At 41.6% G+C, this 25,003-nt stretch overlaps 1 protein-coding gene across 1 annotated transcript; it reads right to left on the bottom strand.

Annotated features, from left to right (window-relative positions):
- Positions 1-7,332: 7,332 nt before the first annotated feature.
- On the bottom strand, positions 7,333-24,542 carry LOC128455116 (coiled-coil domain-containing protein 178). Its single transcript, XM_053438775.1, is given in 18 exon segments — positions 7,333-8,014; positions 10,262-10,396; positions 13,488-13,637; positions 16,477-16,636; positions 16,907-17,052; positions 17,244-17,357; positions 17,455-17,583; positions 17,917-17,979; positions 18,090-18,273; positions 18,391-18,527; positions 18,771-18,866; positions 18,973-19,126; positions 19,744-19,886; positions 20,819-21,039; positions 21,156-21,359; positions 21,737-21,835; positions 22,014-22,160; positions 24,485-24,542. Coding segments are annotated over 18 exon segments (2,469 nt in total). The 3' UTR covers positions 7,333-7,885.
- Positions 24,543-25,003: the final 461 nt, after the last annotated feature.

The raw sequence follows: 25,003 nt of genomic DNA, 5'->3' as shown, positions 1-25,003 counted from the left end.
CGCCAAAATAACCCCTCATCTCATTCTGCTCCTGCTAGTCCTTCAAAAGAAGGTGCTCTGACACAAACTCAAGTTGTGCATGTGTTATTATAAATACCGTGCAAACCATCATGTCCTTACTATATGTTGAATTAAAGGAGAATAAATATATATATATATAAAACACCTCCCTTCCCATCCACGTGTGACAAAAGCACACAGGCCGACTACACAACAACACACAACTTCAGTATTGGGAAGTTATGCGCAGAAAAAATGAAGTTGAAACACATTATTCACTGTTTTCTTTATCTTGTCTGGTCAGTTAATTGTTTCCCTACCTGCAGGCCCAGCTGCAGGCCGGGAAACACAAAGGACCTGAAACCGAATACAACACCCATCAGTGCACAGAGGTGTGTTGCATATTCAGATTCCACCTACCTGCACATTTGCTCGGACAAATCCCCGGCTAACTTTACAAGACGTGGTAAAAATGAGAAACTAAAGGAGATTCCTCTGCGTCACATGTGAACGTCCACTTGACCTCATTACATCACAAACAGGCTGTAAACTATCAACTCTGAGCCACTCTACAGTATCAGTCCTCTATTATAAGCCTAGTTACTGTATTTACCTCCACCACGTGTATATAAGCTCCTCTCAGATGTCTACAGGTGCTCTCAGAGGACAATTTAAACCCGAACATTTGAAACTTGCATACAAAGACATCTATAGACGCCATCTCCCCTCTGACCCTGTACATAAATAATCAGGTAATGCAACCCTGATCATTAGGAGGTCCACGCTTCCTGTAGCCGGCTCGAAACAACCAAACATACCGTCCTCGCATGAGTCCAATCAAAGTCAGTTATGTACATGAATGACTTATAAACTGTCAATTAAATAAAGAGCTTAAAGGAAAAAAAACTTGCACGCAGAACTCCCGCGGGACCAGAAGTGACAGATACCTCACAAGTTATGAAATGACAGATAAGGATAAATGGGTTTGTTCATGTACTATGAAATAGAGCAACACCACGCTATGCTTGAAGCAATAACAGGCCACATATATATAGGCAGCGTTTTGTAATAGATGGGACCAGAACCATGTTTTGAGTGTTGGGGGGTGTTTGACAAGGCTGCGCATATCCTGCACAGAGTCGTCCTACACCGTGTGTGTGTGTGTGAGAGACGACTGATTACATCTGTGCACTGCATCCTCAAATCCTCATCGTCACTGAAGGAAGGATTTGTAATTAATTAGTGGTTTGAAACCAGCAGGAGAGCAAGTTGGCATTGTTGTTCAATATCATCGTCATTGTCAAATCGCGTGGCCTCGTACTGGAGCCACGTGTCACTCCAGTTCGGTACAGTATAGTTTCCCTGCAGTCGCACACTGTTATCGTTAGCAGCCCCGCGCCAGCACTACATTACCCAAGTCTCGAGCGAGCTATTCCAACGCAATAAAATGACCATTTCCAACTCTTTCGGCTCTTTGTAGCAACTCAGTCTCCCGAGGCCACTGGTCTTCAGATTGCAGGGCGTTTATGGTTGTAAGTTGTTGCAGTGTGCAAGAGGAGGAGGAGGAGGAGGAGGAGGAGGAGGAGGAGGGGGAGGAGGAGGAGGAGAAGCTGGGGGGGGGGGTCATCAGATAAGAGAAGAATTTCTAGACTAATTAAACCCTTTGAGACAAAGAATCACACTACAGTGATTTACAACTCTCTGTACCAGTTAACCCGACTCATATTTATCTGTCATATTACTCAGATACCATATCTACCTCCATGGGTAAAAAAAAAAAGGAAAAAAGTCTTTACATCTCTTTTTTTCCTTGGGTCCTTAATATCACGGGAACATGAGAGGTGAAGATTGTAAAGAGTAAATAACGAAAGTGGCTCGAGATTTTAAAAAACTGCAGTTCACTCCCATTATCAGGTCCGGTGGTATAATAAGCTCCTGTTTTTAACCTCAGCTAAAACACAACTTTCTATGTGACGCTTGCAGCATGGCACATTTTTCCCATTCTTCATAACACCAAAAAAAAATAAAGCCGAACAACAGAAACAATGTTTTTGTGGCCTTGAATACACCGATTAAATAGTGAACATTCAATCTAATCAGAGCAGTGACACAAAACAAAAAGAGAAGCTCCGAAGTTGTGAATACCAAAGTCTACCAGGCATAATTCCTTTTTTTGCTGGCTGCTGCAGAGGGGGTATGCTAAGATAGAAAGTATTATTTTCCTAAATGGAAGGTGTCAGATGGTCACGGAAATGTGATCGGCTGTTCAAGATCACTGCTTCCCATCTGCAATTTGTGACGTGTGAAAGATTCAGCCCAAATGTGCTCACCGAGCGTAAATCCTCAGCACTTTTCCTTATCGTGGAAAAGCAAGATAACCAGCTGTTTACAGATCAGAGAACATATCATATTAATATCATGGAGAGGGGCGATATCATCTTGTTTGTAAAAAAATATTTTGTTAACTAAGAGCGGTGTGGTAAAGCGACCTATAAAGTGAAAGTTGTAATTTGTGTTTTAGTGAAAATGTTGTCGTATAAAAATATATGTATTAAAAGAGAGAAAAAACAGAAAATGCTGTAAGGAGCCTCTTAAATAAGACATTAGGAAATAGAAAAATTTATGCAAACCACGGATTATAGTAAATACTGAATTAAAAAGCTTTCAGCAGATGCAATTAAATATATAAATACCCCCCAACCCCACTCACCCCCACACCCCCCATACACACATCCCAGTTTGTCTCAACACAAGCAGGACCACTTTTATTCTGTCTCCCTGAATTTTTACAGTTATGTGATAGAAGATACTGTCATGTGATGTGAAACAGTCCCTACCCAGTGTTTTGATTTGTGATTTCCTGTGTGAGGGTCCCAGTGAACTGTCCCTGTAACTGGTTATTTCAGTTTATCACATCCCGAGGGTAGATTCAACACGAGAGGAGCAAATGAGTTAACTTGCAGCACAGGTTTAATTTATATAAAGTGTGATACCTCGAACATTTCAACATTTCTAATAGCGTCTCCTGCTTGATCGTGATGAATTTGGAACTCCTAACGGTGCAGTCACCTGTTAACTTGATTAATTTTTCTTTTTTTGGACATATATCTTGATCCTAGGAGTGATTAGCGCGTGCTTGTCATCTAAGATCAAACTTAGCCAGAGATGATTCATAAAGCGTCCACTGTGTAACAAATTGGAGGCACTTATATTTGCCATTCAGGGAGTATGGGAGGCCTGCTGTTTTAAACCCCCTAGATCCCCACACATGGCGTAGCCACCACAGACACGGCTCAGAGAGTCAGCCGGCAGCCGGGAGGTGAGCAGAAAGGAACAGGCGGTGTCCCCTCCAGAGTGAGCACAGGAGCATGTGTGTGTGTGTGTCTGTGTGTGTGTCTGTGTGTGTGTGTGGCATTCTCAAATGACAAAAGGATACCAGTTGTGCGGTTCAGGTGGGAGGAGACATGAAGGTGGTATGGAGACTCACCTGAGGGAGAGTCAGGGCTGTTGGGACCGGGGCTGCAGTGGAGACCAGGAGATGTGTGAGGGGGCCGCAGGAGGCCACCGCGCCCGTGGAAGAGGTTTTCGGGGGGGGCTGGAGGGAGAGGGGGCTGCTGTTGCGCAGTCTCCCCAGCGTGATGCATCTACCTTCAGGGTGGCAGCAGGCGTGGAGTGGGGTGCGATGGAGCGAGCACGGGCTCAGTGGCGCGGTCACCTAGGGACGCTGGAGCTGCTGTAGCAGGACTGATAGTTATTTCTTGGGAGAATTGCAAGATGAGCCCCATTGTATTAGCAAACCCCTTCTCCTCAAAATGTATCAATGGGATCGGATCTGTAAGGAAAAGTTGGGGTGACACATACCTGAAAAGCAACATATAGTTTGTTTTTAACTTTTATTGCTGAAGAATTATGTATCATTTCCACGCATAATTTTTGTGTAATTTACTAATTAGTCAATTCATATCAGTAATTAATTCTAAGCTATATGTTTCACTGTGAATCGGAATGAACGTTTCTTAGAGTTAAACATGAGTAAATTCCTTTGGCAGTGGTAAGCCAGCAAACTGTTCCATTCTGATTTGAAATTCTCCGACATTAAGCTTTTTAATTTCCCAGCCCCACTTTGGTGCCGCCACTGTTTGAGTCGTATCTTTTAGAAATTCTCTGTGTCTAATATGGTCAGCACTCCCAATTATTCACTCCACTGACAAGTGAAACAAATGGGACCAACCAGTGCATTCTGTATTATCTACACCCCTCGGATTCCCTGACAATAATTAATACAATGGCAAGCTGCTGTTACCAGCCTCGACGACACGAGCTCGACAACATAAGCTCTGCCTTCTCCCCGACAACTCTGGAGAGGAATCACATCCAGCAGTGAGGTCACATACGTCGAGACCTGCCGGCAGCCGGGTCACGTCCTCCAGCTTGTCTAGGAGCCTAGATCAGATAAAGGTCCTATTGTAGGGCGCTGTTAACATTATCAGGTTATTACTCACTTCATTACACCATGACTGTAAGGTGTATGGGATACGTCAGGGATAATGTGAACGTGGTCCTGACCACAGGGAGAGATACACAGGCTTTAACTGGGAGGACCGTCCCATATATGTATCAGGGAACTTCATTAATATGCCACATGATCTCGGTGAGGCAGCGGTGCTGACGACCTCACTGCTGTGGTCACACACCATTATGTAGTGTTACTTCATTTCCTCATAATACATATAAACAGGGAAACTACATTACTAATATATCATATAAATAGCATATAGTGTATATGAGCAGAAATCCTCTGATGTAGGTGGATATTTTCTAATTGGAACAAACAAATAAACAGAATAAACCAGAAAATAAATAAATACAGGCACATTTGGGGGTTTTAACAGTCAACTGACCAATATGTCCTTTTAAAGAGTCGTCATTTAATAATACTTACCTCTCTTATTTTAGCCTTTGAGGATATTAACAGTTTTTTTTCTTCTTTTTTTTAATTATAGAGGGGCACATTCCCCCTACATCCATTAAAGGGATGCCATGCTAATTTTAAATCCTCGCAGCAGGCATTGGCATCAACAGAAGAAAAGTGGATGAGTTTCTCTTTAACAGCTGTAATTTGTGTTTTCCAATCACCATGCTGATTTCTGCTCATTATACTCTGGTTTCACACCGGTAAGTGAGAAAAGTTTGGATTGATTGACTCTAATTAACTAAAAAATGTTCCAAGCCATGGATTTATTATCATGCTAGCTAGCCACAAATGTCAGAGACTTTCACAAATTATTATCCTGTTAAGATAAATATCTTTTGAAACCAAACGGGCGTGAAGACACGGGGAACATGTATTGTTATACTGATGGGTTTGTTTGGCATGTTTTCTGTGCAGTCCCACATTAAAGACTCACCTGGGCAAACACAGTTCCAGTGTATTGTTCAGCGGTACAGTATGACTGAGTGACAGATGCTGTCGTTACCTAAACTTTAAAGGAACACACTCCCTAATAACTTACCGTGGTGTGTGAATTATGTCGGGGAACAAACAGTCGATAAGGTTTATTTAATGATTTAGTCAAAAGAGAAATCTATTCTCCCTGTGATAAAAGATATTAACGGTCACCACATGTAACAGAGTAGAACTGCCTGGTCCTCTCCATGTCAACACGAGAGCTGTTCCCTCCAGTGTGATCCAAAACCTGGCAGCATCTCCCTCATTGATATTTTAGACACAGTAGCACCTCTCTCTCTCCGCTCACATTCTTTCCTGGACTCCGTCGGCTCCGTGGCTCAACTCTGCACTTGCTCATGAACAAAGACGGGACGGCTCTGAGTGGACACTTCCATTTCCCTGGCTTTTAAAAAAAAAAGAGCTTGAAACCGAATTTTGGGTTTGCCCGAGGAGTCAGAACGCTGCTCTGATTCACTTGGCTTCGCCTCGACGATCAGGAGTGATCGCTGAGGTGAATCCACACGAAGCGGGCCCATCGTCTGCGTGGCGGTGCCAGGGTTTGAGAATCATGCTGCCTGTAAATCAGATCCTCCCAACATGGCTTTTTTTTTGCAATATATGCTTTTATACTAAACTACAAAAAAATCTAAAGCGGCGTTGATGTATCGCAGAGTACAACAACACAGTGAGGCCCCTGCGCTGTAAATTCCAGTCTCATCACCCCGAAAAACAAGCGTATATTAAATGAAAGAAAATACATCTCAGCTGTCAGCCTCTTTTAAAGCAGCATTAAGGTGTGTCCACTTTGAGGCACGCCTGCAGATAAATGCGATGACATCTAGTTGTGGCTCGGTTTCATTTATTCAGGGGATTGATTGGATGCGAGGGGAGCAGATGAATGTGTTGAAGAGGCTCTTCTTTTTGAGATATCGCCTTAAAGTCAGTAAGGAATATGAGAAGGACTGAACATTTGTCTCCTCAAGGTGCTGGTGGAGACGTAGCATCACAGCTTTGCGAGTAGTCGATATGAGGAATCACGTTAGAGCACGTGTCACTGTACAATATTATATAGCATAGCATGTGCCATAATACGGTACATGTACTATTAAGTTGGATTTGTAGTTTCAAAGCTAGAGAAAAAACAATATACACTCATTTAATTCAAGTTTATATTTTCAACTGACTAGATAATAATGATCCTTAATTTGAGATGAAACGCTACAGTCATAGGAGGATGATAAGTAAAATAAATGGACCATGTTGCAGTCAATAATGTCTCTCCAAGGTTGTGCTGTCCATGCTGCCCCCTTCTGTCTCCACTAGTGGGAGAGGCATCAAGCAGACAACAGCATCTCTATCAGCCAGACACCGACAGAAGGGCAATAAAAAGAGCAGTGTAGAAGCACCGACCTTTACACCAGCACATTACAAAGAATATCAATATCACTAACTGTTTCAAGATGTTTGTGATCATTATTGATTATGTGTATTATATATTCTTCTTGACTAAACATCTAAATATCTGAATTTGATCATATTTAGACAGGTATTGTTTATACAGAGACATTTCTTCTAAACTTTTTCTATAGAGTGAGTCTATATGGAGCAGACACTGGGGCCGTCTACCATTAGTATGACATTGCAGAAACATGATGAAACAAAAATCAATTTTCTACAAGTACTAAATGTGATTCAGTTAAGATTCCAAATTGAAAACAGTGTTTCCCCAGGGTTCTTTAGAAAAGCCAGTGGATAGTGCACACACAACATCCTTTTGTGCACACTATTTACCCCTGGATTGCTTCAGGCTAATGTCTCAATAATTTTCACTCCTTTCTCAGGTCCTTCCCACAAAGGACTTAACTAATGATCCATGGACAAAATGAAGCATTTAAATTTATTCATTAATCATTCATCTCCAGCTCATTGAAAATGCTAAACTTCCACAAAATTAAGATTGAATATTGAAAAGTGATTGAGGGAGACAGCTTTCGGAGAGCGGGGGAGAGTGAAGGGAGCCGAGGAGCGGGCGGCGCGATTACAAAAAAACGGGGTCTTCCCGGAGACGGTGGTCTTCCTGGACATGGTCAAGGTGGTCAAGGTGTACTAAGTGCTAGTTAAGGTCACAGGGTTTCACTAGTTGTAATTAGATCCCGGAATCTGGAGGAGCGTAGAATTTCTGTCAACACTGCCTGTAATTATTCTCTTTTCCAATTAATGGTGACATAGATTAATTATCTGATGAGGCAAAGCCAATTGCAATCATTCACCCAGCTAAAATTAGATCAGTCCTGACAGCAGCATGAAAGTCACCTGTTTCATTGTTATGGATTCGCTGCAAGTAAAGAGGGGGGGGGATAGTGAAGCGTGCTAGGGTAAGTAAGTTGTCTGGTACAGGTGAATGTCCAATTACACCGCTGTTTGAACTGAAGGCATCTACTCATTCGATCTGGCGGCATCTGGACCGGCTTGTTTGTTCACCCCGGCATCACCGGTGGTAGTAGAGTCATCTGTCAGGGATTTCAGGAAGGCAGCGATGAGCTGAATTTCTCCTGACAACCCCTCCTGTGTGAAAAAGGGGATGAGCACAAACGAAAAGAGACTAATTAAGAAAATGTAGCTTTTGTTAAGTGGCAATAACACCGGGTCCATGTGCATCCAACAATTGTGAGAGCTAAAGTACCATCTTGTTCTTATTTTTGTGTGGAAGGGGAACAAGAGGCTCCTGGTGAACCATGTCCAGGTTCAGTGCTCTTCTGTTTTAAAAACCTCAGCATCCAGTTTTTCTATTAAACTGCCTGGCACTGTCAACCAGCTTGGGAATCTGAACCGGACTAGCCATGCAGAAATTCTCTGACTAACAATTATATCAGAAACAGGATCTTGGATTACTGTCCCCCGGGACTGGGGCAGTGGGCGTCTGCTCCAATCATTACTGGCCATTCAACAAGGCTCTGCACTGCTCTCTGCTGTTAGCCATTGTCAATTATGCCATCCCTAGTGTAAACTCGCAGAACACAAAGCTGAACTGCCAGTTCTGGCAGGAGTGTAACGGGATGACAGCCCGCCGCCCCCCACTCCCACTCCCGCCTCCCCCCACCCACTACCACCCACCCACCCGAGGGTTCCCCAGGCCTTCCTCCCCTAAAGATACTTTTGAGCAAACTGCCATTTGGCTTCTGATTCGAGCACGCCTTAGCCGTGAAAGCGCTAACCTGACCTCTCTTATGTTCTGCTTGTGGGGTTAAGTGGACATGATGGATTAGCACAGGCCTCATCAGGATTCACCCTGGTTTAACTCCAGTAACAACTGGTATCATTTCTATACATTTCTATATTTCTTTCTCATAAACTGGCACCTGATCCTGATCATCTGTGCATCATATTCGTCGTCTGCGTCTCCGTGTGAACTTCTGTCCGACTCAAAAGAACCAAGTGCATTCTCACCGGCAGTGCATTTCTTTATGGATCACATTCAAGGTCTTAATATTTAGGCAATCATGCAGATTGCGTGTTTATGCGTGCTCATAAACTCATAAATTTTTCCCTTTTTTACTCATAAAGGTGTTTCTTCCCCGTGTGTGTAGACCCTGAGCCGGGCTGCTCATGAGGAGCCTGTTTTAAAGTGAATGCTGCCTGCTCTGATGGACCCTGTGCTGAGCTGTGACGGGTGACGGTGCGGTGCGCTTGAATACACCAGCTCTTTTGTCCTTCACACTCTGCAGCTCTGTGATAGCTCCTCCCCCTGTGCCCCACTCCTCCCCGCCTTGAGCCGTGATCTGCTGGGGCCTTTGGAGGCTGGGCTGCGGAGACATGGCTGCTCCCTGTGAAGTCTGGACCAGACCTATCAAAAAACCATGTCAGCAGCCAGAGGAAGAGGAGCTGAGGAGGAGGCCACTTAATAGCCCTTGCCCTAGGTTCACCCTGGAAAACCTCTAATCAGATTCTTGCACATTTTACTTCCAGCATATCTGATAAACGCAGATGAATTATAATTCTAAGGTTTAATTAACCACCAAAAAATAATAACTGACAGACACGGCTAGCCAACAGGTTTGCGATGCCCTACACTTAAGGGATAAAGTGATCCATAGTATGACTGCATGCCACCCGGCTCTGCTGTAATGCCGGACAGAACATTTCATAAAGATTCATCACTGTCCCTCCGTCCGCTTTGACCTCATCTCACGTCACAGCACAGATTAGACACCGATTATCCTCTAATTGAAGATCCTTACTTCTCAACCTTGCAGAATACGCTGCTGCTCGTGTGCAAGGCAGACAGAAGGTTATTCCCCTCGCGTGCAAGAAACGGAGCTGTAATACAGACATCCACCATTTGCATCGAGCTCAAAAAGACGAGTCAAAAACTGCCCCCGCTAAACAGCAAAACAGGCTCAGATGTTAATGCGATGTGACCAAACACAATGTGTTGTGTGTATATAGAGACATCCAGAGAGGCAGAGCCAACCCCACACACGGGGTCACTGCATGGGCCCTCTCCAAGACACATCATCCATCACATCCGTCTGTGATCTCATGAGTGAATGTATAGACTGTAATGTAAGAGTGGCATCTTTAAGGGAGGGCGTGGAGCCTCGGTGGCTGTTTGCCTCGCTGCCCTTAGCTTTGTGAAGAAGACACAAGGCAATGGAGGAGCCGGATGAGGTTTAAACAATACCCGGCATAACGAGAAGCTACTGTAGTGAGAGACCAGGGTGAAAGTTGAAGTAAAGGGGCTTGTCTTGTAAATGAATGGTGACGCGTTGTGAAGCCGTCCTGCCTGCTTTACATGTATATGCAGAAATATACCTGGGCTGTTTTTATTTTCTGGTTGGTCTCTTGAGAGAGCGCCTGGCACCGGTCCAGTTCAGCCTGGCTGTAGAGGCTGCGTTGTTTGAAGTATTCCACCAGAGCTTTGTGCATCCTCTTCTGCAACAAAGAGAGCTAGGGGGAGAGAAGGCAGAGAAAAGGAATTGGTAAGGCAGGAGAGGAAATTAATGGCAGTGTTCAAGAAGAATGATGGAGGGGAATAGAGAAAGCAGTCAATAGCCCATTCTGCAGTACACGGGCCTGACAGGAATTTCACAGTCTCTTGGTTTCTCTGCCCACTCGTGTGCACTCATCAGAATCCAGTCACATCTGGCTGCCAGGATGGGGGGTTAATTTTCTCTAAATGCTTCAGCAGTTTTGTTCTAGCCGAGGCAAACTCTGTGACTGCAAAGCTGATGAGTAAAATATTTCTACTTCACCCAGTTTAACTTTATACCAATCCCCTCAAGACATATTTTACACATACACACAGAGTCATGAACCCCCCACTGAAACCAGAAATTATTCCTAGTCTCTCGGAAAGACATGCTGCTTGCTTTATTATTTGAACACAGTTTCGAGCAAAGAGGTTTAAATTCTGATAGATGCCGTTGCTTTTCTTCCCCCTCCATCTCTCCACTCTTCCTACAAAGCTTATCATTGCTTGGCAATGTGTTCCCCAGTGCATTGAAAACTAAAGCGAATTAGCTCAGTCATCAGCTCCTGAAGGAAAGACAATAACAAGAATGCACTTTATGGGTGTACCCTGTTAAAAGCTAAGAGCTGAAAGCCTCCACATAAACAAAGCAATGCTTACATGTACAGTAGATTCAAGGGGATGCTAATAAGAGCTGCGTACTGGCAAGTGCTATCACATGCTAATTAATCAGCCTTTTTTTTTCTTTGACAAAGGGAGGATTTTGCATATTTGATTTATACTTGTTGAATTTAGCTGAATTCATGAGCTCATTTCACTTCAAATAATTCTGTGTATCCTTTCTTTAAATTGGTAATTTTACATTAACAAGTGGGTCTTAATCAGATAATTAATAAATAAGACATTACCCTACTACAACAAACAATACAAGGATTTGTAGGTTGTTGTGGCTGAAAACAACTATTTGTATCTGAAATAAAGGTCTATTAAAGCAGCAAACTATAATGTATATATATTTTAAAGTAATATGTTTATGCTTTTCCCGACTGTTATCATGGGGTATGACTAACAAGTACATGTATGTGCCTAATGCCTATGAAGAATTGTTGATGACTGTTAGGGTCACAACTTTCCTGGTTGACAATAGTCATAAATACAGAAAACATTTCAAAGTATTTCAAAGAATCAACATCTTTTATTAAAGTTCAAGTATATTGTGTATTATGCTGTTGGACAATTACTACTATTATTATTGATACTTTAATGTGAAGGTAGCATTTAACTTTTTCTCCCTGCTAAGCAGCTTAATCTAATCCAATTCAAAATTTCTTATAAACTCATGTCTGTTATGTGTAGATTCTCTGTCTGTACAATAGCAAAAACTAGGCCAACTAATAATTGGATTAATGCAGCAGCATAAAAATGACAAAATCCCTAAAAGTCTCAATTACAGTACAAGTACACCAGGGGTCTGAGCAAATGTCCTTTTGTTACATTTCACAACTGACTAACAGTCAGTTATAAGTACTGACACTGTTACCATGTGACAACTTTTAGAAAGTTAATCATTTCAACATTTGAACCAGAAATATAACCTGAACCTTAACATGTGAATATTAACTACAGGCTATTTCACTACAGTTTGGAAAAGTCCAAATGACAATAATAGATTCCTTCCTTCTAAACACTTTGGACAAATAAGCATAATATAATGACAGGATACATAATCCTGCATTTGAATCTGACAAACATCTTATTTGTTTGCATGTCTGTACCTTTTTTTAGACATTGTGGGTCATATAGTGTCTTGAAATCCTGCTGGAGGTTGTTTCAAGATCCCTGCTCTCATGATGATAATTTAAGGATACTAAAAAGATTGTGTCCCTTAGTTGAATATAATAAAAGAGATTAGGCACCTGACAGAAATGACTGGTATGAGGCAGCTCACACACATGCACCACTGCTCTGTTCTCCTCAAATGATCCTGACAACGTTAAGACTAAATTGTGGAGGACGATCACATTGTGTAATGTGCGCGCTAACTGGGACACATATATGCAAACATTATAAGGATAATTGGAAAGACGAGTGCTTGAGTGTTCCTGTATAAATCAGATTAAATGTAATAGGCCTGCTTCTACATTTCAGAGACATTGTTGATTATAAGCTTGTTATAAAAAAAACTAAATTTAGGCATGAAACACTTGCCGAGAGGCTGCTGCTGCTGCCGGAGAAGTGTAGAGTTGAAACAAACAAAAATGGTGAAGGCTGAATCCAGAGTAAAAAGAAAATCAGGCTTTGATCACGAGCGTGGAAAATCCTGTCCACAGGATTTTATTTTTGCATGCATTTTTCACTTGATAACATTCATGCAGTTAGATGAGGAATTGCTCAAGTAAAGGTATTAGTCATTTCTTGGAATAAATAATATGTATTTTTCATCGCAGGAGCAGCGTGCCTTCTTCCTGGTGTTACGGTTGTCATGTGTAATTCTATTCCAGTTAAACAGTGTCAAAGACGATAAAGAGTCAAACTGTGACATGCTGCCGAGTTGTCTCCCTCAACTAGTCGAGACCTGCGATGCTATTTCAGCATTGAAGACACGTTCATTGTCTGAGCTTCAACCGTGTTTCCCTCCGATCCTTCATCACTTCCTGTTGTAAGCACACTTTGTAACAAGGTGACAATGAAACGTCTCACCTCTGAACACCTCACAAAAAAAAAGTGTAATCAGGAAAAACCACAAGTTATAGCATGTGCATGTACCATCAACCTCTTGCTGTACTCCCCTTGGTGGCAAAATAGTTATCATTACATTATGTCACATCCATCATCCTCCTCCACTCAAGTTATCTAATCATTATTAGATTGCTGCAGTAACCTCCTCACTGGTTCCCAGGGCTGAAACCTTCTTCAAATTACTGACCATGCAAAGAAGACTTATCTAGAGCTCGGAAGAATAACACGAGGAAACACAGCAGAGGTTCACCAGCAGATCTGTGAAATCATTATTTTTTTTAAAGAGGGACACAATAATCTAAATATAGCTAAAGGTAAAATAAAAATTACCTGTGTGTAATAATGTAAAGATCTGTGTTCATGGTTCTTGTTGCTCAGTGCTGACACCTCCTCGTGTCTGGCCTCCATGAGGATCTTCTTCAGACCCTCATACTCACTTGCCAGCTGCCGGTTCTCCTCCAGTGCAGTTTTTAGTGCTTCCTACACACACACACACACATGACAACAAAACAAAAGGTTGAAAGTCAAACACTAAAGGTAAACAATATTTTTAATAATAGCCTTTAAATAACCACAAGGACACAAGCAGGCACGAGGTCGAGTGTAGCCCCGGGCACCGATCTGATACCTGCTTCCTGTTCTGACACTTCACTGCATGGATCACTGTGGCACTGAGAGCTTGAGTCACCTGCTGGGACTGAGTGAATACATCGCAGAGTGAAAACATGGAGTTCTATATTGACACTGACGAAGACGCTATATTTACTGTAATGAGCATCAGTCACTAAATGATAATGATCCGGTGCATCTGACTGGTACATCATTCACTGTCAATAATTTACTAAAAAGGTACGAGGCCTGGAACAAGGGTTCTTTTACACTATCATTTGCATTTTACAACTTTCACTAATGGTGTTGTGTTAGGATTATGACTATTTTAATAATGTGTCTCCCCTTGCTCTCACTATCTAGAAATGAAGCCATATTATCCCGGACACCAACGCTGCCATCTTGTGCATTTGGAGCCAGAGTCTGCACCGTGGCGATTGGGGGGGAATGAGCCGACGCAGCCGGGTCCCACCGATTCATGCACTCGACAAATCAAGAGTTATTTTCATTTGCCAACCGTGACGTTTCACCCGCTTTTTATAGCATCTAATAAAAATAGGGAAATGAACACTTGGATAGACATTAGTGTGATAAGAACCGGCTACGGTATAATGATAGAAACCATCTTTGTGAAAAACGTCTACTTTGACTTTTTAATTCGGTCCAGGTCCCGTCCCCTAACGCGGAGGAGGCAGGGGTTTATGACCTATACTGCAGCCAGCCACCAGAGGGGGATAGAGATGCTTTGGTTTCACTTTTGGGGTGCAATCATGTCGTCCATCTTTAAATACAGAGACCACAGCTTCACTGGCAGGATGTAGAGTTCACATCTAAAGATAATGGGTGATCACACAAGTCATTGTTGTCGTGACACCAAAATAAGAGTTTTTATAAATCGAAAAGAACTGGAGAGTCCATACTGTACAATAACACAGGCCATTTAGAAGAAACATGAGTTTAACCAATGATCTGCAATGTGTGCACACAACATAACACATGCACTCTGTATCCGTGCTGTTAATTAACGCAATGTAAATACCAGACATAAAACAATGGACTCTTCTCTCTGGTAATTCAAGCACGTAAATCCCAGCGAGCATGTGTCTCTCTCTGCGTGTCCGCCTTTTCATTTGATCCGCGTTTTCCAAAGTGCTGGATGTGTGATCGGTGAATATCTCCACCACTACCTGCAGACATAATGAAGTGTGTCTCTGCAGTAAAACAGAACAGCACTAAAGTGATGAGTTTAACCCAGCAGAAAGAGGGGCTGTAAACATGACAAATGCCTGCTATTGATTTCAGGTTTAATTACTCCGTGCAGCACTGACAAAGCCCATCTGACGCTGTTGTGAAGTGTAAATGGAACAAATTACACTTCATTGCCCATAAGAAACTGATTGCGTCGGCATTTTGCATTGTTTACTTTGTCCTCACCGAGCGACAAGGCCCCCCGATCAAATTCAAAAAACAGATGCGTGTATGAAAGTCCCCTCAGATGTGTGTATGGTTTTAATAGAGCTGACCACTCCACTTCTATATACCGTGTATTTGTATCTTTAAAATTAACCATCTGCAGGTTGTATTTAATACACCAGGCTGTAAATTCTATGAAACTGTATCTGTTTGTGTTTTAAAGGGGAGGGGGACTGCATCCAACAGGAGCTTATTGGGGTCAGCTTGTTTACAGTAAATCTCGTACTGGAGATTCTGCTTCATGGCCCGTGCTTTCCGAATGCACACAGCTTATTATGTTATGCTAATTTACACATTTTGTGTATCTTTATATCGGTACCGACGATTACAGCGACCAATTTCTTTTAGAAACTTCGGGTTGACTGTGATCTTTGTATTTGCTGCGGCGCATTGTTGTTGTATCATCTTATTTCATCAAGTGAAAAGACTAAACCCCCTTTTTTGCATGGCTAATTTTTTTTTGGCTAATGGGAGTTGTCTATGAGGAAGACTTCTAATTCTTAAACTGTCTCACACCAACAACTTCTTTAAAGTTGCTGCACTTGGATGCATGGCAGGCCTAAGCTCCATTGCCTTTTCTTGTTTTGAACTAATGCATTCTTGATCACCGTTTAATGAAACTATATACCACATGGCGATTTCACATTAGATAAGCCATGTGAAACCCCCATCAGCAAAGAGGCTCTGGCTGGGGCTGATAATCCTGCAGATGAAAACCTACAATAAACAGGGGTTTCTCTTACAAGGGAGTGTTCAAACACAGGCCATTTTGTGCACAGTACTCTCACGTTGTTGTTTTTTTACAACACAAGAGCCCGTTTTTGACGTCAATACAGAAAAGTCCTGATTATATGCTTACTTGATATTGGGATCCGTGTGCGTGTGCTGGAAATTGCCGTTTGAAAGTGTCGGCCCACAGGTAACAAAATAGGCAAAGCTTCTCAGCGCGACACGCATCATCAAATTCGTCCAGACAAAAGACTATAACAACAGTGAGTTGTCATTTGTGGGAAAAGCACTTAAACAAGATGGCCATGGCTTGTAATTTTAATTGCACACAGCTCTTTTCTCCCTGCATCTTAAGAGAAGTATTGTGACACGCAATGTGCTGACACTAATCCACAAACAAATAAACAATGAGATGTGTTTTACAGCTTCACAGTATATGACACAAAAAAAAAGAAGGCGTGTGTTTTTCCGGGGAGTTATAGAGACAAACCATTTTTTTGGGTGTTACCTTGGTTTCTTCCATTTCCCTTCTCCTCGCTGTAACGTGAGCGCTGTGTGTCTGCATGGATCGCTGTGTTTGTCGTTGGCAGTTATTAATATCAGACTGCAAGGTGCTCATTATGAGAGCAGCTGATTTGTTTTTGAAATCCACCGCATCAAACACACTCCTGGAAGGAGAAATCAAACATAAAGAGGAATATTATGCCTCTAAAATTTTCGTTTTTATTATTATTTGTATACTTTAGATAACACATGTCAACAACATCAAAGAAATACTACAATATTTGAGATAAAAGCTAAATTATATATTTAAGTACAGTGTTTATTCCTCTCTTCAAAAGTGTTTGTATCAGCATCACATTTCAAAACACAGCGTTTTTCCATTGTTGCGATCATTTCCTTAATCTAAACAGTTGTTCTTGAATGTTTCCTCTTACTGGAGTTCCTCGATGACTTCTGGCACGCTCGCAACAATTTTTCCCAATTCATCTGAAGAGTCCTGGTGTCCTTTGCTCTTCTTCGTGAGGTCACTGATCCTCCCCTGGGTGTCTTCACATCTCTTTACAGTCGCAGAGTGTAAATCCTGTAAAGAAAAGACGAACATTAGCATTAAACCTGCTTCGAGCAAGAGATTATTTTGTTCAACAATGAACAAAAATGTACTTGATGAATAGCTGTGAGTGGCTTGGTGCATTTTGAGCTCTACTGAATGAACCTGAGTGAGCAGCTTCAGAAGAACTGATTTTATGTAATCATCAGTTGGACTGTTCTTACCTGGGCGGCTTTCAGGAGGTCAACTCGGAGTCTCTTCTCCCGCTCCAGGTCCAGTAACGTATTCCTGTGCTCGTACTGAATCTTCTCAAAATGTTCTGTCACCTTTTTGATTTTCTTAACAAAACCAAAAAGAACGAATAGCATGAGATAGTTTAGAAATTGCTGCTTTTAAAAAAAAAATCTTTGGACTAAGACGAATTATTAGTAGTACCTCAACTTTTGTCTCTAGTGCTTTTGTTGTTGAAGATGCTTCCTGTAAATCATTGAGAAGTTTTTGGTTGGTTAGCTCTGAGCTCCTTGTCTGTCGTTGCAGTGCCTCCCTGACGTCTGCACACTGACCCTGATGCAAAAGAAAAATACAAGGCAGAATGTCATCAGCCATATTTAATAATAACACGAACTGTAGCTGAAAACAAGAAGAGGAAATAATATCCAATTGAATACACCTATGAATTTAAACAACCTTTATGAAACATAAAAGATTCTGCATTAAATGATACTGTTTCATACATATTGCGTACAGTACATGTATTCTCTAACATGATGCTTCCATTCTGTAACTATAAGCTTAAAACTGAATAAGTTTGCAGAAATCTAGTTAAATCCGCTAAGATCTACTTTGTCTGGACTTTTTCCCTCCTGGTGAAGGCTGTGAAGCGGCTGGTGAATTCACCTGCAGTAGTTCCAGGACAGTTATCCGACCTGTCAGATCTTCCTTCAGGTTTTCTATCTCTGTCTGTGGAGCACACAAAGGCCACAGAGTAACAAGCAACGAGCATCTCACATAACCATCCAAACGGTGACTCGTGCCGTGCACACAGAACATGTACACATGTTGTCACTGACCCTGGCCCTCTGCTCTCCCACGAAGGTGAGCCGCTCCTGCTCCTCCAGCTTAGTCCGGGTGACACTGTGCCGGGCGACAACTCGGGTCAGCTCCTCCTTGGCCTTTTCCCACCGCTCATCATTGTCGAGGGTTTTCTGGAGCATCTGCTCCCTCTGCGAGCGCAGCTGCTTCACTGCCTCCTCACTTAGAAAAATCCCCCAGTAAAGTAATGGTGAACAAACACGTGGTCCTCAGCTGTAGTGATATCAGATAAAAAGATTCTGCATGTTTCTCCACCGGTTCCTGCCTTGACAAACGTACCTCTCAGAAATGCTCCTCTTGTAGTCTTCAACATTCTGCTCACACTCCATGTTTTCTTTACAGAGTGCTGCGAGAGCATTGCGTTTCGAATGGAACTGCTCTTCTATGCAGGAAACCTCTTCTTCCCCATTAAGTCTCTGTGGACAATATAGCATACAGTACACCACTGAGTGGATGCACTTACCCAAAACACCTTGCTGTGCCATAGATTCAAACATTATTAGCATGCATGGCTCCAGTGACAGTCCAATCTCATCGTCAGCAGTTGCATGCTTCGCTCTACTCAATGAACTCTCAGGAAACACATAAGGAAAGTAGCAGAAGCAGCAGTGGCGTTATAAAGAGATGTGACCTTTTAGTGCTGCTGTGACGATACTTACAGATCTCTCGATATCCTCTTGCAATGCCGTTACTTTCTCTTTTAATTTCTTGTTCTTTTGCCTTTCATCCTCAATGTGACATTTCAATTGTGAAATCTGTAATAAGAGTAGAAAGAAAATTGAATTTGACAAATTTTGCATCATGAAAAAAGCTGCATTTCTGAAAAATTGTAAAAATGTAAATATGGCCAATATAAGTTACCCGGTCTTCCTCAGTTTTCTCCAGCTCCATCATCTCAGGGATGCGTTGCTTCATGGCTGCACACTTGTCTTCTGTGAGAGCAACTGTCCTTTCAGCAACATCTATCTCAGCACATAGACTTTTCTCAAGTGTCATCATCTGGTTTAGATCTTCCCTGGACAGAAAAACAATTTGTCTTTGGTTATTTAACTTTTGAATATTAAGAATCACATGTTTACACACAATGCATTGCTATCCTGTTTTACCAATGATAGTGATGACACCACAACCAACACGGTACATCAAATCATGTAAAAACATATTTTACAACACATCATGAAACCTGTTAAAGTAAAAGATTTTTTATTTTGTATTTACTTTATTATGATGAGTTTTAAGTTTTGTAACATCATTTTATATGGATCATCACCTGATCTTGGCTTAATCACATTAATCACATAACACATTTAAAATATTACTGTTAAAAAAATTCAAAATCCTTTATTGCGGGTAACAGGACACCTACTCTTTTGTGTAGGCTTTTTAACAAATGTCTAGGTTTCTATGGATACAATTTAATATATATTTATATTTTAATAATATACGCTTGTGCACTGATTCAGAATGCTGATTAAACTGTCCTGCTTTATTCAGACATCTGCCGACCAGTCCTTAACACTGCCACTGATGATGCTGAATAAGATCTGGAGAAAGATTTCTCCTGTCTTCTCAGCTTTACTACTTTAATAGTAAACTTGTTTTTTCCTCCACTACAGATCGGACGATGCTCACAATGTGTTAGCCAGCTGAGTCTCCATCGTCAACACCATATGGTCCAATGATATTTTCTCATTGTTGGCTTCCCGTTCCATCTTTTTAAACTCCTCCTGGACCATCAGGAGATCACTTTGTGTTTTTGAGGCGACCTCATCAGCCTGAAAAACAAAGAGTAAGAGGTGATGGACAATTTCCTAAATGTGCTGTTATTAAACCAAACTCTGCTGACACTAAAAAATACTCTCAATCCCTTACCTGTAGCTGTTCACTCCCTCAAGCCAACACAGAGGTTATACACTAAAGGGTTTTACCTATTTAACCTAAAAGGCTATTAACCCTGGACTTAAGTAAGGCAGATTTTTAGGATTCACATTTGAACTTTCGAGCCGATGACTTGATGATATGAGATTAAAAAGAACTTCTGTTGTAAAATTCAGAAAGAAGGAAAATGCTAAATGTTCAGATTAACAATGAGCAGTGTCATATTGATCCCTCCATTTCTTCTCTCTACTAATTCACTTCAACAGATATACAATGTTTTCATGTTAACAATAAGGTCAAAATGCAGCTGAGGTCAGGTCATTAAATTTGAATGCATCCTGTGATAAATTAAAGAATTTAAAAAGAAGAAAAGCTAAAAGAAAAGTCAAAGTTATTAGGAGTCATTGTCTGGGGACGGTGAACGTCTGAACCAAATTTTATGTCAGGCAGTCAATTGTTAAAATAGAGATTTTACGCCAGACTTAAGTGTTGGACGGACACTGGATGAACAAACCAACAAACTACTACAATTCCTGGTGCCAAGAAAAAGAGTTAAAAAGCAGCGAGTGGGTGAGAGAGATAGAGGAAGTGTGCGAGGGAGAAACGAGTGTGTATGAATCGACCGTACAGTTCAAATCTGAAAAAACGTGGAAAGAAACAAAGGCCGTATAGGAACCTTGTTGTGTTTGCTTGTAAAAGAGAATAAAACCTATAATAAATAAATAAATAATTTTGCTGCTTCTCACCAAAGCTGTTGACCACATCCCTACAATCACAGGTCACCAGCTTTTATCAACATGGCAACAGAATAAATCGAATTAGAATCTACCTTTGCTTGTGCAGCGTTGATTTGATTAATGGCGGTTCTCTGGAGGTCCAGGTTCTCTTTCACAATGGGTGTTTGCTTTTGGGCAAAGTTGATGTCCTCGTGTAAATGCCGGTTCAACACCTCTGTGTCTGACAGTTTCTCTTGGAGCTTGTCCAGCTTCTCTTTTTCCAATTTGAGCTGCCACTTCAGTTCACTGATGTCTCTGTTGCAAGCCTCGTGCTCTAGAAAAGCATTAGTGGAGTAATGGTGAAGTTTGAGATGCAGGAGAACAAGATCACAACAAGTCACAAGGAACCGGTCCCGGAAGGAGATAACAAACCATCTTATCTTTACCGACCTTTTTGGACGACAGAGGAATGCTCCTGTTGCTTCCCCAGTGAAACCCTCTCCACTTTGCTCTCCAGGAATCTCTTTCTCCTCTTCTCTTTGTGGAGCGCTTCCTCTGTGGACTGCCGATCAGCCTCCAGCCGCTCAATCAGACCCACCACCTCTCCAAGGACGTCATTTATGTTCTTCAATAGTGGCGATAATGGAGAACTTTCTAGAGGGCGGAAGACTTCACACCGTAATGCATTATATGGTTGCATTCTATTCAATTAACTGTTTTGCAAAGATATGCTAACATAAATTGACCAAGTGCAGGTAAACAGAAACCTCATCCACTGAATTTCATTCGCGTAATTGAAAACTGGGCAGCATATAATAATAATAATTTGTAATTATTGACATGAAAGGTGTGAACCAGTAGCTGTGACTTCATTATTGTCAGTGATGTAACCAATAAAGCTACAGGGAATGAAACGTCATCCAAACTATTCCACCTTCTACCTCCCAGTATGTGCTGCTCTTTTTTCTGCATGGATGCTAGGACCAGTCTGTGCTTCTCTTTCCCAGAATCAAACAAATAAATGTATTCACCTCTTGCCATGATCGCGACGCCTTCGACGAACAACTCTGTGGACATCATTGATTCGGTGCCTGAGTCTCTCCGTTGAAATCTGTTAACAAGCAGTTAAACTTATGTTCTTTTTTAAATAAACAACTGACAGGAAATGAAAACCTTTCAAGACGTCACCTTGAAGTTTTGCTGTATTGGTGCTTGTCCTGGTCAATCTGGGGAGGACATTTTTCCACACGAGAACAAAAGGATCGATTTTTACTCTTATCAGGATGTTTGGTTTCGAGCGCATCTGACATCAGTTTACCTGCTGACACCAATTGTCCACAGCCATCCTCAGCTCTTGCATATGGTAAATAGCGTTGTTGACACATGGCGAGGGACTGTTGAGCAAAGCACAAGTGCGACGTCGACCGGAGCAAACGACTTGAAGATCTGCTTGATCTTGAGGAACACAAACAAAGCTTTAAGAGAAGCACCTAATGGCACAATTCCCCTGAAATATATAGCATATAACCCTTACCAAACCTTCAATTAATGAAAAACAAATCATAAAAAAAAACAGACTCTATATACCTCTTTAACTTTATTTTGAAAAGTATTAAGAACAATGTGTTTAGCTGTGAGATTTTCTTTGGATATTTTCTGTCTCTGTGATTCAGTTTGCATCGACTGCATCAGAGGAAGAGCAGGGACAACAGAACTGAACATCTCAAGACAAACCCAAGGGCACATTTCTCAGTGGTGAAAGGACGCCATCTGGCGGAGGAAAAGGGTAAAAGACAACAGTGGTGCAGTATTACAATATAAACATGAATGTGAAGATTGCTGTACAAATTTTTGCAAACAATTAGTTAATGGCAGTAAGCTCAGTTTACTATATCTTATTTCAACTAAGAGTATGTAGTACCATAAACCCACATTAGATAAAAAGGTATGAAACAACCATCAGTGTTACAGAAAAGTCTGTTCTTTGAAAAATCCTGTTTAAATAAACATAGTGTCAGTTTTATAAACTAAAAGATAATGGTAAATAGTAATAATATTGCTTCTCAAACCTGTTATCATAGGGGAACCTCTTTTAATGGTGAATTGCAAAGGGTAAGGGTTATTTTATCACATCCTTATGGATACTGATACTGTTTTTTTTCTTTTTCTAGTGAGGCAGCAATACGAGTATTTATAGGTAAGTATGAACCCAAAATGTAGATTGTTAAAAAGTGTGAGCAGCAACTCAAATTTGCTCCAATGATGTGGTGGATTGGTGTTTCCTTGTACCTGACCAATCACAGTCTTTTCACCTGTACTCAACTTTGCAGGGTGAGGACCAACCCGGGATGTAGGGTTCACTAACGGGGGGGGAGGGAGCCGGTCCAAAACAGCATTTTCAAGCATTACACAGACATTTGTATACCTGTCTAGCCGAACATATGACAGTGACATGTGGTGTGGTCTGGCAGCTTTTGTGCACAGCATCACATTTGAGGGGTAGTTACTATGCCCGTTACCTGCATTGAATAAAAAGTCAATACCATCCAGTGGAGCTACAATCAAAAACTGTAAAGGACCAGCAGACAAATACGTCGTCTAATCAGGAAGGAAAGGGTCGGTCACAAAGTCTTTATTTGGAACTAGTTGAAGCCTTCCCACCTGAGTTGACACACAGAACCATTATTCTCCGTTAATTAGTCCAATGACCAGTGAGTGAGCTGACTCAGACCAGTGCAGGGGCAGGGAAGAGGGAAAACTGAGGGGGGGGGGGGGGGGGGGGGGGGGGGGCGACCAGAAAATAAAGGCCATCTGTTGCTGAGCAGTTCAGATGAATAATACAAACTGAATGAACCAGGTGGGGCAGAAAAGTGGTAAGGGAATATGTCAGCGGTGGGCTGAATTAGCTTGATATGATGCCAGGGTGTATTATAGCCACAGAGGAAGGCCCATGTGAGTGTGATGGCCAATCGCCTGCCATTTAGACAGTGAGATATTACAGAGCTATGTCTTCAACATGGTTCAGTATCATGACATAGTAAATACAGGGGTCAGTTTATTTATGTGCACATTTGCACTTTAAAAAATCAAGGATCAATAGGCTGTATGGCCAAAAGACTCAGCTACTGAATTTAGCTCCTGGATGAAGGTTGTGGTTCTAAACTCTTTTTTATCAGCAGAGAATAACTAACACTTGAATAACAACTATATACACATTTTACAAATCTTAGGTAGAACATTAACACCATATAATAATACCTTCTCCCCATGTCTCCCCAACTTTTGTTACAGTGCATTTCATGAAAATTATATTATATATGATGTAGAGACTTGTTCAATATGGTGGAATTTAACACAGCTCAGGTAAATCTGTTATTATCTGGCTCTTAAAAATGAGAGCAAGTCTATGATTTGAGAGAAATATTGAAGTTAAAAAGAGAGAGAATTTGTGCCACAGCAATATTGGGCAATTTAAGCACAACTTATTGATTGTAAACATAATTTACTAATATTTTCATCCATATATAGGCAGCTCAACCTGCTGGACGTGTTTTGTCTAATTTCTCGAGATACAGTGATCAATATATATAGTTTTTACTAAGAATGTCAATTTGTCATATCTGTTAAATCACATATATCATTTCTCATTATGAATCAAGTTTAACAGCTGAAGTGTGTGAGGATGAAGTTGATTTATTTATAACCAGCATCACTAGTCACTAAACAACAATAGCTGAGTCGGTTAAACTTAACCTTAACCAACTAGTAGCTTTCCTCACCTTGCTGGCTCGGTCGTCCTTCTCTGGACGGATATCTGAGCGGTTCCATGTCTGGCATCGTGGATGTTCCTCTTGACGGGTCCAGATCTGATCCCCGGCCTGTGGAAAAGCACAGACACGTTGACCCACATCATCTGAGCTCCATCACCACCTGTCATCAGAACGTCACTCTCACTCCAAACTACATGACACAAAGTTCAGTAACGTAGTAAATACCTTCACTCGTCCCCGGATCTCTTAGCTAAACGTTAACTTAGCGTTTAATTAACGTGGCTGATGATTAATTGATGAGCTCGAGTATGGGGGTTGGGGGGGGGGGTGGGGGGGGTCTTTGTTATGGCGGAAAGTGAAAGTCTGTCTATCAACTTACTGGTGTTGTCCCAGTGTTCAGTCTCCACAGCTCTGGTGTCTGCTGTCCGTCATGGTTTGTGTTCGATTCTCTTCTGAGGCTGGTTTGAAAAAAGTTGCTTGTTAATAAAGTTTTTCACAGAATGAATCAACCGGAGTTTCTGTCAATCT

The sequence above is a fragment of the Pleuronectes platessa genome, chromosome 13, assembly GCF_947347685.1.
Source record: "Pleuronectes platessa chromosome 13, fPlePla1.1, whole genome shotgun sequence".
NCBI classification, from domain to species: domain Eukaryota; kingdom Metazoa; phylum Chordata; class Actinopteri; order Pleuronectiformes; family Pleuronectidae; genus Pleuronectes; species Pleuronectes platessa.
Note: the sequence above shows the minus strand (reverse complement) of the source record. Positions and strands in the feature narration are given on the sequence as shown.